This window comes from Seriola lalandi, unplaced genomic scaffold, assembly GCF_002814215.2.
Source record: "Seriola lalandi dorsalis isolate HSWRI2012SDOR001 ecotype SW California unplaced genomic scaffold, Sedor1 jcf7180002054979, whole genome shotgun sequence".
Lineage (NCBI taxonomy): Eukaryota > Metazoa > Chordata > Actinopteri > Carangiformes > Carangidae > Seriola > Seriola lalandi.
Genome location: NW_019525529.1, coordinates 994473 through 1009642, shown reverse-complemented (window position 1 = coordinate 1009642; position 15170 = coordinate 994473). Strand labels below are relative to the sequence as shown.

General features: G+C 41.2%; 1 protein-coding gene across 1 annotated transcript; it reads right to left on the bottom strand.

Annotated features, from left to right (window-relative positions):
- Positions 1-1528: 1528 nt before the first annotated feature.
- Positions 1529-15082, bottom strand: wrap53 (WD repeat containing, antisense to TP53). The gene is made up of 11 exons (XM_023396616.2): positions 14874-15082; positions 13989-14440; positions 13672-13864; positions 12117-12212; positions 11452-11560; positions 9823-9911; positions 7520-7743; positions 5942-6153; positions 4607-4710; positions 4196-4339; positions 1529-3331 (listed from the first exon to the last, which is right to left on the bottom strand). Exons 2-11 carry the CDS (start codon positions 14263-14265, stop codon positions 3106-3108), a joined length of 1674 nt encoding a protein of 557 aa, XP_023252384.1. The 5' UTR covers positions 14266-14440; positions 14874-15082; the 3' UTR covers positions 1529-3105.
- Between the last annotated feature and the right edge of the window lie 88 nt (positions 15083-15170).

Here is a 15170-nt window from a genome sequence, read left to right as displayed (position 1 = left end):
TGATCCATTATGAAGAGTCTTCTCCACCTGGTGCACCTGCTTTGCCGCTAAATTCCCTCGGTCACCAGCTGACCTGACTCATCATCATTATGATACAGACACATCCAGTAAACCAAGCATATTTTTCAAATTTAAAATTTGTGTAGATCAAGACATACATTCAACTAATTTATTCCAGTTTTTTAAAAAAAAAAAAAAGCAAAGAAAAAAAAAAAAGCAAATTTAGGATGAGGTTACAGTAGGTGCGGACTTGGAGGCCCCCTAGTGGTCGGAGGCCGGAGCACTGGCCCAATAGGTCCAGTGGATAATCTGTGCTTGTCTGGGGCCTAGCAACGAACACTAAGAATGGCCCTGCCGTTACCTCATAAAGATGGTATGACAAACATGTAAACAAATAAAAAATAAATACATAAATAAAAACAAATAATCCTCCCTTTAGATTTGGTTTGCCCTCCATTAATTCCTGAGGGAAACACATCATCTGGCTTTTTAGCTATTAAATGCTCCCCTATGTGAACCGAGTTTGAGGTGAACTAAGAGGGAACCAAAACAGTAAAGTTGTGGGCTGTAAATTCAAAACAAAAGATGCTAACGTGCTCTGTGGAGCTGAGGGGAATGACGGAGTTGGGTGATAATTGTAAGTTTGTCACAACCAGTCATCCCCTTTCATATAACATATTGTAATTTTATCTGGTTAATATCAAAACATTTTATTAGAGCATCTTTAAAATCCAAATGCAGTACTAGCATATTTTTTATGTATTCAGAACCTTTGCTCTAAGGTGCATCACATTTCTTGTGATCATTTTCTAAAATCAAGTGAGTGGACAAGTTTCCTTCTGGCAAACTCTACTGACAAGACATGATGAAGAAAGTGACACATCTGTCTGCAAAAGGTCTCGCAGTTCAGATTACATGACAGACCATAAACATCAAGCGCAACACTGCCCATATCTCAACTTGTGTCATTACTACTTTCTGTCCCTAATGGCCAACAGCAGACACAGAGATGATAAGAACCTACATATCGCTCATCACCACACAGACACTACAGTCTCTGGTAGAGCTGATATTAAGTCCAGACCATCAGACAAACAAGTAGCAATCACTACACCACTGGATTATTTATTACACTTGTTTGGCATTTCTTTTTTCCTCTCTCTGCCCCCAATTTTCCTTCTTGTCGTCTCTACCTACTTTCCTCTCCCAAGGCGGAGGCGGTTGCTAAGCAACCTGCACAACACAACAGTGCAGCTCTCCAACTTGGCTCTCTGCTCAGTGTACCCCTGTGGTTTCAGACAATCAAATACATGAGTGTGTGTGCATTCATACAGAATGTGTGTGGGAAAGGTGAAAGCTATGAATAGTTTCCATCTCATGAGTGAAAGCCAATAGTCCCTTCAGCTTTTAAGAGCTGCCTCTTGACATGAGTGTAACATCATCTTGCATTCATCGGGGATTTATTACAGGGCATCCAACTCTGAACTGCCTTTAACAGAAAGGACAAAAATGAGTAAGAGCGCAAATCTGTAAAGAGATATGCTTTTAATTCACTCCTGCTTGAATAAAACCATCAGAAAACCACCTGTTGCAGATTCAGCTATCAATCTTGAGACTTGTGTGACATCATCAAGGCCTACATGGTTCCTAATGCTTCCCGGTAGAGCATTTTGTATAGTACTGTTCAATAATAGCTTCCTGATCGTAGCTACTATTGCTTGGCAACACATTTGAGTTCAAAGAAGTGAAACCTGAATCAGCAGAGGCAAATTAATAGATTTATCAGTTTCTGAAAATACAAGGCTTTGGTTGGAGCGGGCTGAGCCTCTGACCAACCTGCAAAGAAACCCTACAGCAAAGCACACCCCACTGATGGCAACATAAGCACTGAGCAAACCACCGCAGTACATTATTAATGCGATTATTCAAATACAATGTGTTTTGTGCTGCCACATTTACCATTCACACAGTTACAAATGTAATCTGAGCATACCTGGTAGAAAAAAATAAGACATTGCTCGTTTCCCAGGTGCACCCACCAATTAAAGACTTTCACAGATTGTTATGAGGTTACAGTAATCAAGCTAGCTGCTTACAGAGTGTACATTCGAAAATGAGAATCAACATCATGGCTTTACAAAAATATACGTTTTGTGGGCATGCACAGAGTGACTTGGTGCGTCCAATAGTTTAAAAAAGAAGGTAAAAACAGGAGATTCCATCAGTTTACAAAAGCAAAGCTCAAGAACAAATGGCACTTACTGTAACAATAGCAGTTAAGAATCTCCAGGGCAGCGTTACAGCCACACACACACACACACACACACACACACAGCCACACACACACGTAAACTAGTACTCCCACAAATACAACTCAGATCGGAGGCGCAATCAGTAGACAGACACTGGGCCGCTTCAAACCACAGTCGAAAATTTCAATTCAACCAAATCCGTCCAATTTAGGCAAGATTCCACTTTAAAAAAGAAAACAGGTAAACAAGAGTTTCATAAAAGATTCATTACATTTCATCTTTCAAAAAAAAAAAAAAAAAAAAAAAAAAAAAAAAAAAGTTCTCTCACAAATTTAATAACAAAATTGGAAAAGGAAATATCAAGGCCCAATCCACTTCTTATGCAACCCACTTCTTGTCTCAACCTGAGTAAGGTTTTGAAGAAAACCTTGCTTTTAGTGTTGACCAGTCTTACCTTTTAGGTCCAATTCATATTTACCGAACTGGCATTAAATTTATAAAGTCTTCAAAAACAGGGCCCTGAAAATCTGTCCTGACCTGATTTGCAATGTTTCATAATCCTTTCATTTTAACTCTGCTGACAACTGCACTACTTGTAAAACTGCTGCTCCTATGTTAAGATTCAATTTCAGTAATTTATTTGGACCGTGTGTGTGAGCGTGTCATGTTTAAGTACACTGGATGTTTAAAAATGATCCAGTAATGCTTTTCCACCTCAGGACTTCATGTTACTAATGGAAAAAAAGAATTTGACTGATCGATAATTCATTTTACCCACACCCAACATTCCCAAAATAAACATCATGTGGGAGGTGTAACTCAATTTGTGTCTTCTGGTTGAACTAACAGAAATTCAGGCCTCCACCGCCAATGTGTTCGGCTCCTGGTTCCCATCTGTTGCGGGGCCGAGTGGTCCGGCCCACCATAGGCTCAGGGCGTTGTCTTGTTTGATCTCCTGCGGTGACATCACAGCTTCACCTCCCTCACCGTCAGAGGCCGAGTCACCCTCGCTGTCGCCGGGCCACAGGAACTGGCGCTGGCCACTGGAGGTCGCTATCAACGGCATGAAGGGATGAATACTGTAGAAGAGGGCAGGAAGAAAATGAAAATGACTGACAGTTCTGATATTTTGCTCTGCAGCATTACACTTGGATATGCGTTTGAAAGACAGTCAGACTAAACAATAAGAGGAAATTGGTTAATTTCAGTCCTTTAACAACTGAATTAATTGACTGAAATTTTAAGCCCATATTCTATGCAAAACTGCAGCTCATTTACAGCCATGGTATCAACATTTATCTCAGTAATAGTTCAATTTTCACTTCATCAGCTACCTCCGTCTCTTCTGTAGAGAATCCAATAACATGAGATTATGTGAATTGCTACTTAGCAAGAGAGCCATTTACTGGATATTTCATGAATACATACAGAAGCTGTAGCTATCCGTTTTCACAAAGCATTAATACTCTTTGCTGTGCAATATTACTGTTTTGAAATTGGAAGTTGCTTTTCCTCCTATCTAAAATATTTTGGATGATTTGTGTGAAATGACTGGGGGAGACAAACAGCACAACACAACAGGACAGTCAAGCAGAAAAACAGTAACACAGCCACTGAACATGATTGAAGTACCTGAATTTTATGATTGCGCACTCACTCTCTCCTACTCAGAGCTGTTCAGTATGATCTTTATCCATTAGGATGTTTAATGTTTGTGACTCTACCATTTTTAATAGTAGTGAGTTGAGGGCTAATGGACTTTCTGTGCTGTTGTATTTGACTTCTGACAACAAGAACCTGAATAACTGAGAGGCTTCGGTTTCTTCATTCATAAGATTTATTTTGTTCAATTAACACTAATAGGACACAGTAATGTGCTACATTACTAACTGATGTTGTGTCACCAGCCAACAGGATGGGTTAGATTCTTTTAGCAATCATACCTGATGCCATTGGTGCAGTCCCAGTGGGCCTGGTACCTCAGCTGAGGTTGCAGTAGCTCCTCATTACCTTCAGGAGGAGCTGTCTGGATGTCCCACACTGACACCACTCCCTCTGTGTCACCGCTCAGCAAGTACCTGCCTGACCTGTAAAACACACACACACACACACACACACACACACACACACACACACACACACACACGAAAAAACAGTGGACGATACAGTGAAGTGTTAACAGAGGTCACAGGTAAATGATCTGCATTTATAAAACCACATTAAAATGGTACGCCAAAGTCAACAGACAGGATGAATGACAGTAGGCTGATACTGTGTAAACTGTATTATGTGGATTCTAGAGCAGTGTCACTAGGTGTCCCTGAGTAAAGTTGTAATTGGTGAAGTAAACTTACACGTCCAGGTCAAAGTAGATGCGCTGGTTAGTGGTAACGTTCCTCTTAAGTGAAAACACAACCTTTCCCGGCTCTCTTAAATCCCAGCACAGAATCTCTGGATCCTACACACACCCACACAGACACATACACACACAATTCAGCAGAGCTATGGAGGCCAGCAGGTATCAGAGATTCCTGTTTGATCATTTGTGCAAACAATCAGGAATTCCTATACATTAATAACTTGTTTGCCAGTATAAGTAATTACATAAACCTGCTGTGTAGCTCTGTACATTCAACCCTGTACATTCAACTGTAGATGTGATAACTGACAGTGTGACCTTCATGCTACAGTGTAAGACGAACTTCACAGACGCTGGAATGCTAGTTTATATTTAATCTGACCAGGGTGATATAATGTAACAGGAATGAATGAGGCACTGCATCCCACAGGAGCTGATGGTTATAAAATCTCTACATTGAAAGTTGTCAGTAAAACATTCTAGACAATTTGTGTGATGTGTAACTAGAGAACTGTCAAAGACACTGACTGCTTATTTCGTTGACATTCATAGTGAATTTATGGTGGAGCTTCAGTAAAGTGCTCATTACTCAGTTAATGACTGACTAATGACTAATTTGCAAAAATGCTTGTCAGTTAACTGACAATCTGTCTCATACTTACGAAAACTATCTAGAACTGCAAAAACATTAAAACTAATATACTCATAATCATAAGTCATAATCAGCATTTGAATTCTTGAGTTATGGCCAAAAATATGTTTTATGAAGTCACAGCTATCTTCACCTTTGACCACCAAATTCGAATCAGTTCATTCTCGAGTCCAAGTGGACATTTGTGCCAGATTTGAGGAAATTCCCTTAGGGCGTTCCTGAGTTATGGTATTCACAACAACAGCACTGATGGATGGACGAACAACCCAAAAAGATAATGCCTCAGGCTACGGCTGTCGTCGGCATGGAGGCAAAAAAAATCCGAAAATCAGAGAGGTGCAGGTTCAAACTCTGCTGACAGCAAACCTCTGCAGGACCTTCGTGAAATGCAGTGAATCCTTCAGGCATTAACTTCTGGGGGAATGCCTTAATGCCTAATCAGATTCATTACATGCTGACTCATGCCATCAAGACAGGAACTTAGCATATAAAGCTCTTATCCAAAAGCTTTGACAATACTTCAATGCAACAAAGTGATTTGTCACCTGCTTTACACACAAAGCCCGCTGATGGTGTGTTTGTGTGTGTGCGTGCGTGCGTGCGCGCTTGCGATCATTCAAACGAAGCAGCACGGCTTCTCCTTATGCTGCCATTTTCTGCGTGTGTTCGTGTGTTCACCTTGCGCCCGCCGGTGTACAGGTAGTTGCCGTCGGGGGAGAAGAGCAGATGGGTGAGCCCTCCGTGGTGACGGGTCGGCAGCAGAGCCAGCAGGGTGCCGTCTTGGCAGGAGTAGAGGCCAGCGCAGCGGGAGTAAGAGCCACAGGCATAAACAGACTGGCACGGGCTGAAGCCAAAGCAGGAGATGATGCCACTTTGGCCTTGCTTCTTCACTGCAGTGAAGACAGGAGTGACATTTGGCAAAGCTTTCAGAACTTTAAAAAGGTTCATAAGACACAAATCACAATCACTTCTACTCAAAGTTGACTTTTTGGCAGCTTCTATTTCGCTGATTACATCTCAAAGAGGAAAATATTTCTCAACAATACACACAATAGAGTCACATTTGGATCATCTGTTTCCTTTTTACAGTTTACTCCTTTCCAAATCATCTTCTTTCTCACTTTTTAGAAAAGACCTTTAGCACGTTTTTGGCACATAAATGCAGAAGCGAGGGTTTGGCACTGTCTTCACATGGATCACATAACCTGTTTTTGAGACTGACCATACATTTCCGCATAATTTGCTGTTATTAGTTATCAAGCAGAGCTGATGGAGCCAAATCCACAAGAAATCGTACACAGCAGTGATCTAGCAGAGCAGCATGTTGAGCTGCCAGTGCAGCAGGGCTGAAAGTTACTCGTGACCTAAAAAAATTCCATGCATTTGCATGTGAGACATGTTTGTTTGTTGTCCGCTGAAAAGTGAATACATTGCCACTTAACACAGTAAATAATGAAAAAAAAAAAAATCATAAGGGATATGAAAACTTCTTTCACTGAAAAATAAAACCTATTTGTTGATATATGCAAAGATTATTTTGGTGCTTCAGTCCATTAACTATAAGAAAGTTATAAAAACCGGTTCAGTTCATTTCAGTGCATTACAAAAACCTTCCATCACACTGAAACTTGTTTGAGGTGTACGACAGAGATAAGGAATTCATCGCAGTAAACTTTTAGTTGCCTTTATTTTTTGTCTGAAGTACATAATAAAAACTCTCCTTGCCGGTTTGTTCAAGGAGACTTCAGCCTGTGAGATGTGACAGCCAGCTGTCAAACAGCAACTTACAGAACACAAGCAACAACAGACTTCACATTATCCTTTTCACAATGCCCCTGTTTACTTATTGTTTCTCTTGTGGGCTGGATTATCCAAGAACATAGCCTGTGAATGCAATTCTTCCTGTAAATGATTTTTGACTCAAAGAGTTTGGAGGATCCTTGAACAAGAGTGCGAGTTTACAAGACAATCCCTGCTCTTGAATAGTAATGTACATTTTACATCATTCCTAATTTGGTTTGTTATAATTTTTTATTCATTTATAACAAATAATTATAATTAAGATAAAATCCATCTTTCCAACCACTTTCAGGACACATAATATAATAATTCATAACAATGTAAGATCAAAGAATAGATCAAATTTGTTTTAATGTAAACAAACCACAATTACACGTCTTAAAATTACTTCCCTGTACTGTAACTTATAAAGCAGCATTATGAAAACAAACTGTGCAAGAGCAGTTGATGACTGACCTACTGTGGGCCGCTCCTCACAGTCTCTGCCAGGACGCTCGGTGTAGAAGACTCTGACCGTTTTGTCAAAGCCGCAGTAGAGCTGCGTGCCGTCAGGGGAGAAGCAGAGCGAGTGAGCCGCCGTTAGCTCGTCCAGGTGATTGTAGGGTCGGAAACTAGCTCGCACTTCCCCGTAAAATGCATCCCATACATGGACTGGGTTGTCACGGCTACTGCTGGCTAGACTGCGGAAGAGGAGTGAGAGGCCAGACAAAGACAGTGGCAAAGAGAGTGAGCTACGGGAAAAGAACTTACTACAGGGAATAGAGAATGAATGATGCAAATGATAAAACATGGAGGAAAATCCTGCGAATCCTTAATTGAGTCGATCTTTATTGTCCCTGAGGGCTTTTTTTTTTCTTTAAAGCTGGTGACTGACAGATGACTCAGTTTAGAGGTTAAAAGCAAAGTAACTAGTGGAATAAAACAGAATTATACCTGCATCTTGGAGGATAAAAAAGAGATTCGAATGAAATATGCTGCTGAGATTCCTTTGATACATGCATTATGTATGAAAAACATGTTTGATTCTTTTTCTTCTTGCACCACATCCACTTGGATGTATCAATACATCAAAACAAATACACAGCATTGTGCTATGCCTCATTATGGAGACAAGACGACAGCACATTCTTATTGATTCAAATCAGGGCCAAAGACTGAGCCATGCCTTTTTAACTCTAATTATTGGACACTGAACAAATGCCGAAACATCACTGCGGCTCAATTAGACAAAGGAAATTAGCCCCTACCGCTGCTGCCGTGTTCTGTTATGGCCCCTCTGAGCCGCAGCTTTATTCCAGAGCAGGGAAATGCCCAATTATAATGCTAGACTGCTGCTAGCTTGGAGCAATGCCTAGAACTCAGCGCAACTTAACCGAGCCATAACAGGGGCCCTTATTCCCTCTCTACAGGAGGGGCATCAACAACAAATGGCTTTTGGCAGACGGAGAGTTCAAGGAGTGCTGGGGGAGAAACGAGAAACAAAATGGGGGAAGTGAAAAGAGGGAGGCAGAAAAGGTACCAGCAGAGGAGGCTTGCTGTAGATGTGTTTAATAACCACCACAACCTTTTATCTGGCTGCCTCAGCCTTTAACAATCTACTCCGAGCTTGTCCGACCACCTGGCTGTGCTCTGCAGGAGCTCTTCTCTGATATGTGGCAGTGATCTAAAAAAGATGAAGAGTATCTGCTGTCAGCTCCTGCTGGCATCATCATCCTCATGACAGGCAGGTTTTTGCACACCTTTGGCAGATACACACAGGCCTCTGAAGTGGTTCATTGTCCTTCCAAGTCGATTGTTGATCGTTTTGCAGTTTACAAAACTCTCATCTCTAGATGTCCAGATCCTGACCCCTACCCCCTCTTCTTTCTCAGTGAACGCTGGCTGGTGTTGGGGTGAAGCGGTGCCAATGCTGGGTCTTGATCAGAGGGATCTGTCGGAGGGTGGAGGCTACAACTGGAGGATGATGGGAGCTTGGGGAGGAGTCGTATACACTGTTGGCAACTTGACCTCAGCTCGTTAGCACGGCCCTACCTCTCTCGCCACAGACGATCTGCGTTCTCCGCGGTGATGGCTGCTTGTTACTAATGTTGGCTCTGCTTTACAGCACGTGCACAATCACGCAGTGATGTCATGATCACCACGCTGCTGGAGCGCGCGCCTGCACTCACACACGGCAAAAAAGGAGATCAAGATGAAAAGAGAAGCCCTAAGTCAGGGAATTATAAGGCCCTTTAGGTGTTGTCTGGGCTCCGGAGTGCTGTTAGTGGGCTGAATCATGCTGAAAAGCACTGTGGGTCTCAAACAGCCGAGCGGATTGCGACGGAGGCAGAGGCAGACAAGACGAAGGCCAACTCTTCACTCATAATGAGAGACATCAGAAAGCTTTTACAGCTTCTCTCCACGCTGGCAGCCAGCTCCCACAACGAGCGCAAATACCACAGGGATCAAAGAATGACTCACAAGCATACAACAATATCTTCTATATTCAGATAGTCTATTAGACAGACTCAAGCATAAGAGAGGACCTTACTCACACACACTAACACACAGTGTCCCTGTCTAACCATCCAAGATCTAGATTAAAGACATCAATCACTGACTGACATTAGCCTCTTTAGACAATATAGTGTCTTTCCTGTGTATACATTCTTCACCATCTGGCAAGTTGACCTTCAAAGTGAACTTTAAATGTCTCATCTATCCACTTGTTAAGAGCAGAGGCTTAGGGAATAGTCTGGCAAAGATCAAGTTCAACTCACAAGCATGTGTCGGGATCCAGAGAGTTCATCTTGGGGTACCAGCAGTAGTCGTAGATGGTATCTCCCTCTGCCATCCTCAGCACTGGACTCTGCCACAGAAGGAGAGGCAGAAAAAAGGACAGTCAAGCACAGTAGATCAACTGAACGATGGGATCTATTACTGTTGACGTTGTTACTGCTGGCTAAAAGACACCATCACTCTTTTCCTTGTGGTAAAATTTGATATCAAAAGCCTGTGGCACAATGTGAGAAATAGAACAATCAAAGCTCAATTTTCTACTCTTTTTGCAAAGACTGTGAGATCTCTGTAATGGAGGAAATTGGATTAAATTTCAATTGGGTTTGTTCAGTGATCCCAATCTACCAGCCTGTAATACAATTAAGAGATTGGCTCGCCTCTTGATATTTCCCAAAAGCTAAAAGACAGAATATTTATTTTATTCTAATTGTAATATTTTTTCTCTAGCAGTTGCCATAAATTGACTATTTGTTCTGTTTGTTTTGTTGTATTCTTAATTGATGTTGCAACACAGCATAAATGTTAAAATGTTCAACAACTGTCTGTCTTAGTATAAAAGGTCAGATAACACACAACTGATTGATGACCTTAACTGGAATGATTTCAGTTTCACAAACACGAGACAGTCTCTGAAAGAAATATCAAATATCTCAAACATGATTAAGGCATTAAAACTAAAAGAAATCTGTCTTATTTTCAGTCCCCACCTAGATGACTTCTAATTCTAACATGCTACCCGTTAGCTCTAGATTTTGTCCCACACATCAGTCACAAAAGAGGTGGGATTTTTGAATAGTGTAATACAGTCAGTAAATAATGTATGATTAGGACTGAATTAAATATAAACTGTGTTCTCCATGATGTGTATGTTTTTAATATTTTAAAAACTGTAACTAAACTTTGAAGAACGGATTGATGTGGAAACAAATATGAGTCTGAATCCTCAAACCCAAAGGCCAAAGTCTGACTGATTCAATATCATTAAATGAATTCAACTTTATTAGTTAGACCAGGGTTTGGAGAATGAAACTCCTCCTGAAAAGCCATAATGAAGACATTTCAAAGATGTTCTAGATCTAATTATTGGAGCAACTTTGTAGAAGCAAAAGAGGATTTTTACCTCCGCCAAGGAGGTTATGCTTTCACATGGGTCTATTTATTTGTGAGGTGAATTATGCAGTACTGAACCAATTTGCACCAAACTTGGTGGAGGGATGGAACCAGGGCCAGAGAAGGACCTATTCAATTCTGGGGCAGATCCTAATCATTTACTATGAATTTGAATTTTTTTCTCTGAAGTCTGGTGTATGTTGTTTGACACTAGCCTTGGTGGAGATCTGCACTCTCTGAGTGCCCTTCTAGTTTGATGGAGATTTACTTCATTTACTGAAATTGAACAGAATGCATTTGTTGCACTCCTGCCCTACAGACCTTGGGCCTGATGGGGGCACTAGAGGAACTGTTTGAAATTTGCAGAAGTGCATTGAGGGCTTGTGCATCTACTGAGCAATTTGGGTCAAGCCTGGCCTTTATAAATGTTTAAACTAATTTTGCTATCCCCTACTCAATCATTAGGAGAGGCACTGATGACAGGCTATCTATGTGCTCACCATCTCTGGAAGCAAGTCCCAGTTGTAGCTGTAAATCTCTGGAGGGAGGTTGTATACACGGAGCACATTGTCTGCACTGTTAGTCAGGATACAGGAACCATCAGGGGCCCTAGGTTAGGAGAGGTGGGAAGAGGAGAAAAAGATGATGGTGCATTAACCACTTTGAACTGACAATAATTTGTACTGAGATTTGTTTAATGTAGAAGTTGCAATAAGGAAACACAAGTATATGCAGATATTGTACAGTAAGTAATGCTTGTAATAAAGCTGTTACTTATAGCAGTAAGCATAAACAACATTGTCTACAAAACTGAGATTATGATTTATCTTGAGAGATCATGGTAACTGGTAGCCTTTCTTATATCTACGGCAGTGTTAGTGCTAGTGTTCGACCCTACTAAGAGATAGACTAGATAAACATAGTGGAATTGATCCTTTAACTTCATTTGGACAGGAAGTTATTTTTTCCCTGTAATCCATCAGATCAATAACTGTCCTTGCTTTCTGCCACAGGACACAGAAATGTAAAATGCAGTGTAGGTGTCCTTGTAGTATTCTTATTTATGGTAATCAGAAAAATGCCTCACAATAAAGTTTTATATTTAACAACTTCAAACCCTCATCCTTGATGTACTTTGTGTTGTGTTAAGATTAGAAAAGATTACCATTTGCAGCCCTTCAGGTAATTCTCTGGAAGGCTTGAGTACTCAGCCCAAGAACCAGTCAGCATTTGGGGGTTCTGGGTAAAATCTAAGCCAAGGCTGGGGGCGGGATAGAAAACAGGACAGGTCCTTGGTCAAAGAATTGTAAACAGAGAACAAATAAATTGCACAACAAACTCATCCATTCCACTGAAAAAATGAATTTCCCATCTCATCAGTCTGGAGGATATAAAGGCTTCTGGATAAATGCAACAAACACCTTGTCTTGGTTTAATTAAGGTAGATATCTTCAGAATTTCACAATGCTGTTTGCATATAAAACAAAGTGTCAACACAAAACCAAAGAGGAACATATATGGTGAATTTCATCTTTTGATGTTTTCACTGGCACATTCTGAACTGCTCTGTTTAGACAGTGCCACTCCAAAGTAGAGTGGATTGCTAATTATATTTCATAGCTCTGCAGGTTAAGTCTATCGTTTTTCTCCAATGTCATCTTCTCCAAATTTTGCCATAATGATTGATAGTGTTAAATATTTAATCAGTCAATGTTGTTGCCAGCCCACTTCAACACAAGTGCTATTACAAAACATCCAGAGGAATCAGAGCAACGTCTCACACAACAACTAACACTCACAAGGCAATTATACATGTTCAGATAGCTGAGACCGCTCAATTATCACAATGTTTGGATCACAATCAGATTCTCACACATCCATGTAATGTCCTGCTGGGGTTTCTAGTCGCTTTAGACTGATTTTATTCTTTACATGTTTTACTTGTTTGAAGACCTACAACAGCATAATTTGTCTCATTTTTGTAAGCGTGGTTGATTATAACAATCTTTTTTTTTTTTTTTTTAAATAACTGAACTTGCCATCAGTGGAAAGCCTGCTAAGTTAACTGCTTTGTTGACACACATAGTGATGCCAGAGATTTGAACCATTTTCATGCACATTGGTTTATGGTGCATGAGCTGTATTTCTTATTAATATTAAAATAGCATCTACGATACTGCAATTATTAAGTTTCATCGGTAGCACTGTTTTCAACAGTCATAGTTTGCTCTGAGCATTTACTGGGGCGTAGTAATGCTATTAACCAGAAGCTACGACAAGCAGTAAGTGGTACATAAGGAAATTAATGTCTAAAAATAAAAAGAATTATCTTTTAAGATGATTCCCCAGATGCACAGATTAAATCTAAAATCACAAACCAGAGGAAAAAATAAACCATGAGTGTTTGGTGTAGTGACCGCACACACAGGCCATCAAAGGATATGATCAAGTAACAGTGGCATGAGTACAGCATTTTGGTCAGCATTTTATCAAGCTTCATCATTTGTATTCTTGCATTTACCAAAACCTCTTGCTCTGCAGTATTCACAAGAGCTTTTTCCACCATTTCGCAAACATCTTCATAATTATTGTATAACATCACCACCACCTCAGAAAATCCTGCTACAAATAGCTCCCTTGATGGTCTGCCTTCTGTATCTTTACTCCAAGTTATGTGGCCCCCCAGGTTAAAAATAAACCTGACTTCTTCCTCCACTTACTGCTGTCCATCACTGGGGCTGTCTGCAGATCCGTTAGCGTTGAGCTCCTCCTCTGATTTTGTCTCTCCTTCGTCTAAGGGTGCATCATGCCCCCCATTTCCATTCTCATGGCATTCATCTTCACCTCTGTCACTGACAGGTACCTCTTCCCCTCCTTGATCTTTCTCCTCACATTGTGTTGGTTCTCCTGTGCCTGAAATCAAAGAATTTTGTACAGATTAATTCATTTATCTTCAAATTAATCCTGAATCATAATCTCTGAAAGACATCCAAAATCATAACTGAAATGAACAGATTTTTGAAACCAGGTACTTTACGTTGTGCTGGTGAGGCTGAGTCTTCTGGCAGCAAGCCAGCCTGTGCTGGTGTTTCTCCATGCATCAGCTCTGCAACCCGTCCCTGCCCGTGTTCCTCCCCGCTCATCCTGAGCCGCTTGGCAGCCGGGGCTGCCCCTTCCTCTTGGAGCTCCCCCAACTCTAAGTGGTCACCTTCAAATAAAAGTGGGGCCCCATGAGGGGGCTCATTGTCAGCTTCTGTGTCCTGACCTGTGGCTGCCACACCTCCGCTTTCACCACCTCCAGCCGAGTCGGACATCTCTCTGTGTTTATCAATATCTTCTGTCAAGTCCTCTACCTGGGGTCCAAGTGCCTTGTGTCAGGCGGTTGGCTGTCAGACGTGGGTGAGGTAAGTGCTACTAGGATAGTGCTTCTTCCTGCAGTGTGGGTGTTTGAGTCTGCTGGGAGTCGAGGACATCACAGCACCCACTAGCCTAGAAAGATAATGAGGCCGGTAAGGGTGAAAGGGTAACAGGGCAAGTGAGACCAACGGCACAAGACGATACAAAATACATGTCAAAACAATGTAAAAGTATAAGACCGCTTAAATAATATTTAAACACATCTATCAATTAAAAGTAAACGTGACGTTAAATCTTTAGGGGAATAAATAGCAGACACCTAACAGACACCTGTAGCTAGTCATAACGTGCATGTTGATTTTGAAGTTAACGTTTGCGAGGTAGAAAATACATCACCAAAACGTACACGGTTTACTCTATGCACGTTATATAACAAAAAATGACTCTGAAAACGAAGGCAAAATGTTTCAATTTCCTTTAACCGTCCGTCCACAACAGAGACAGTAACCACCTAACGTTAGCTCATATTAGCATTAGCCTAAGCTAGCCGTCTGATGCTACATACCTGTATTGTGGCTTGCTTGTCCTTTGGTTCTGCTCGCAGTTCGGCTGTACACACGCTTTTCCTCGACGGTATCAAAGTTTCACCTACAGCCGGAGAGTACAAGTAGCGTAAAAGACTATCCGAAGTCCCTCTACTTCAGGACTTTGTTTCCATTCACCAGCTCATTACGAGTTGTAAATAGTAGGCGGCCATGTGTCGAGCTATCGCGAGAATGGCGGTAATAACGTTGAGACACTCATTCGACCCAGTAACGGGTTTATGTCATAGATTTTGAATGTAGGTAGGAAATAAATACCG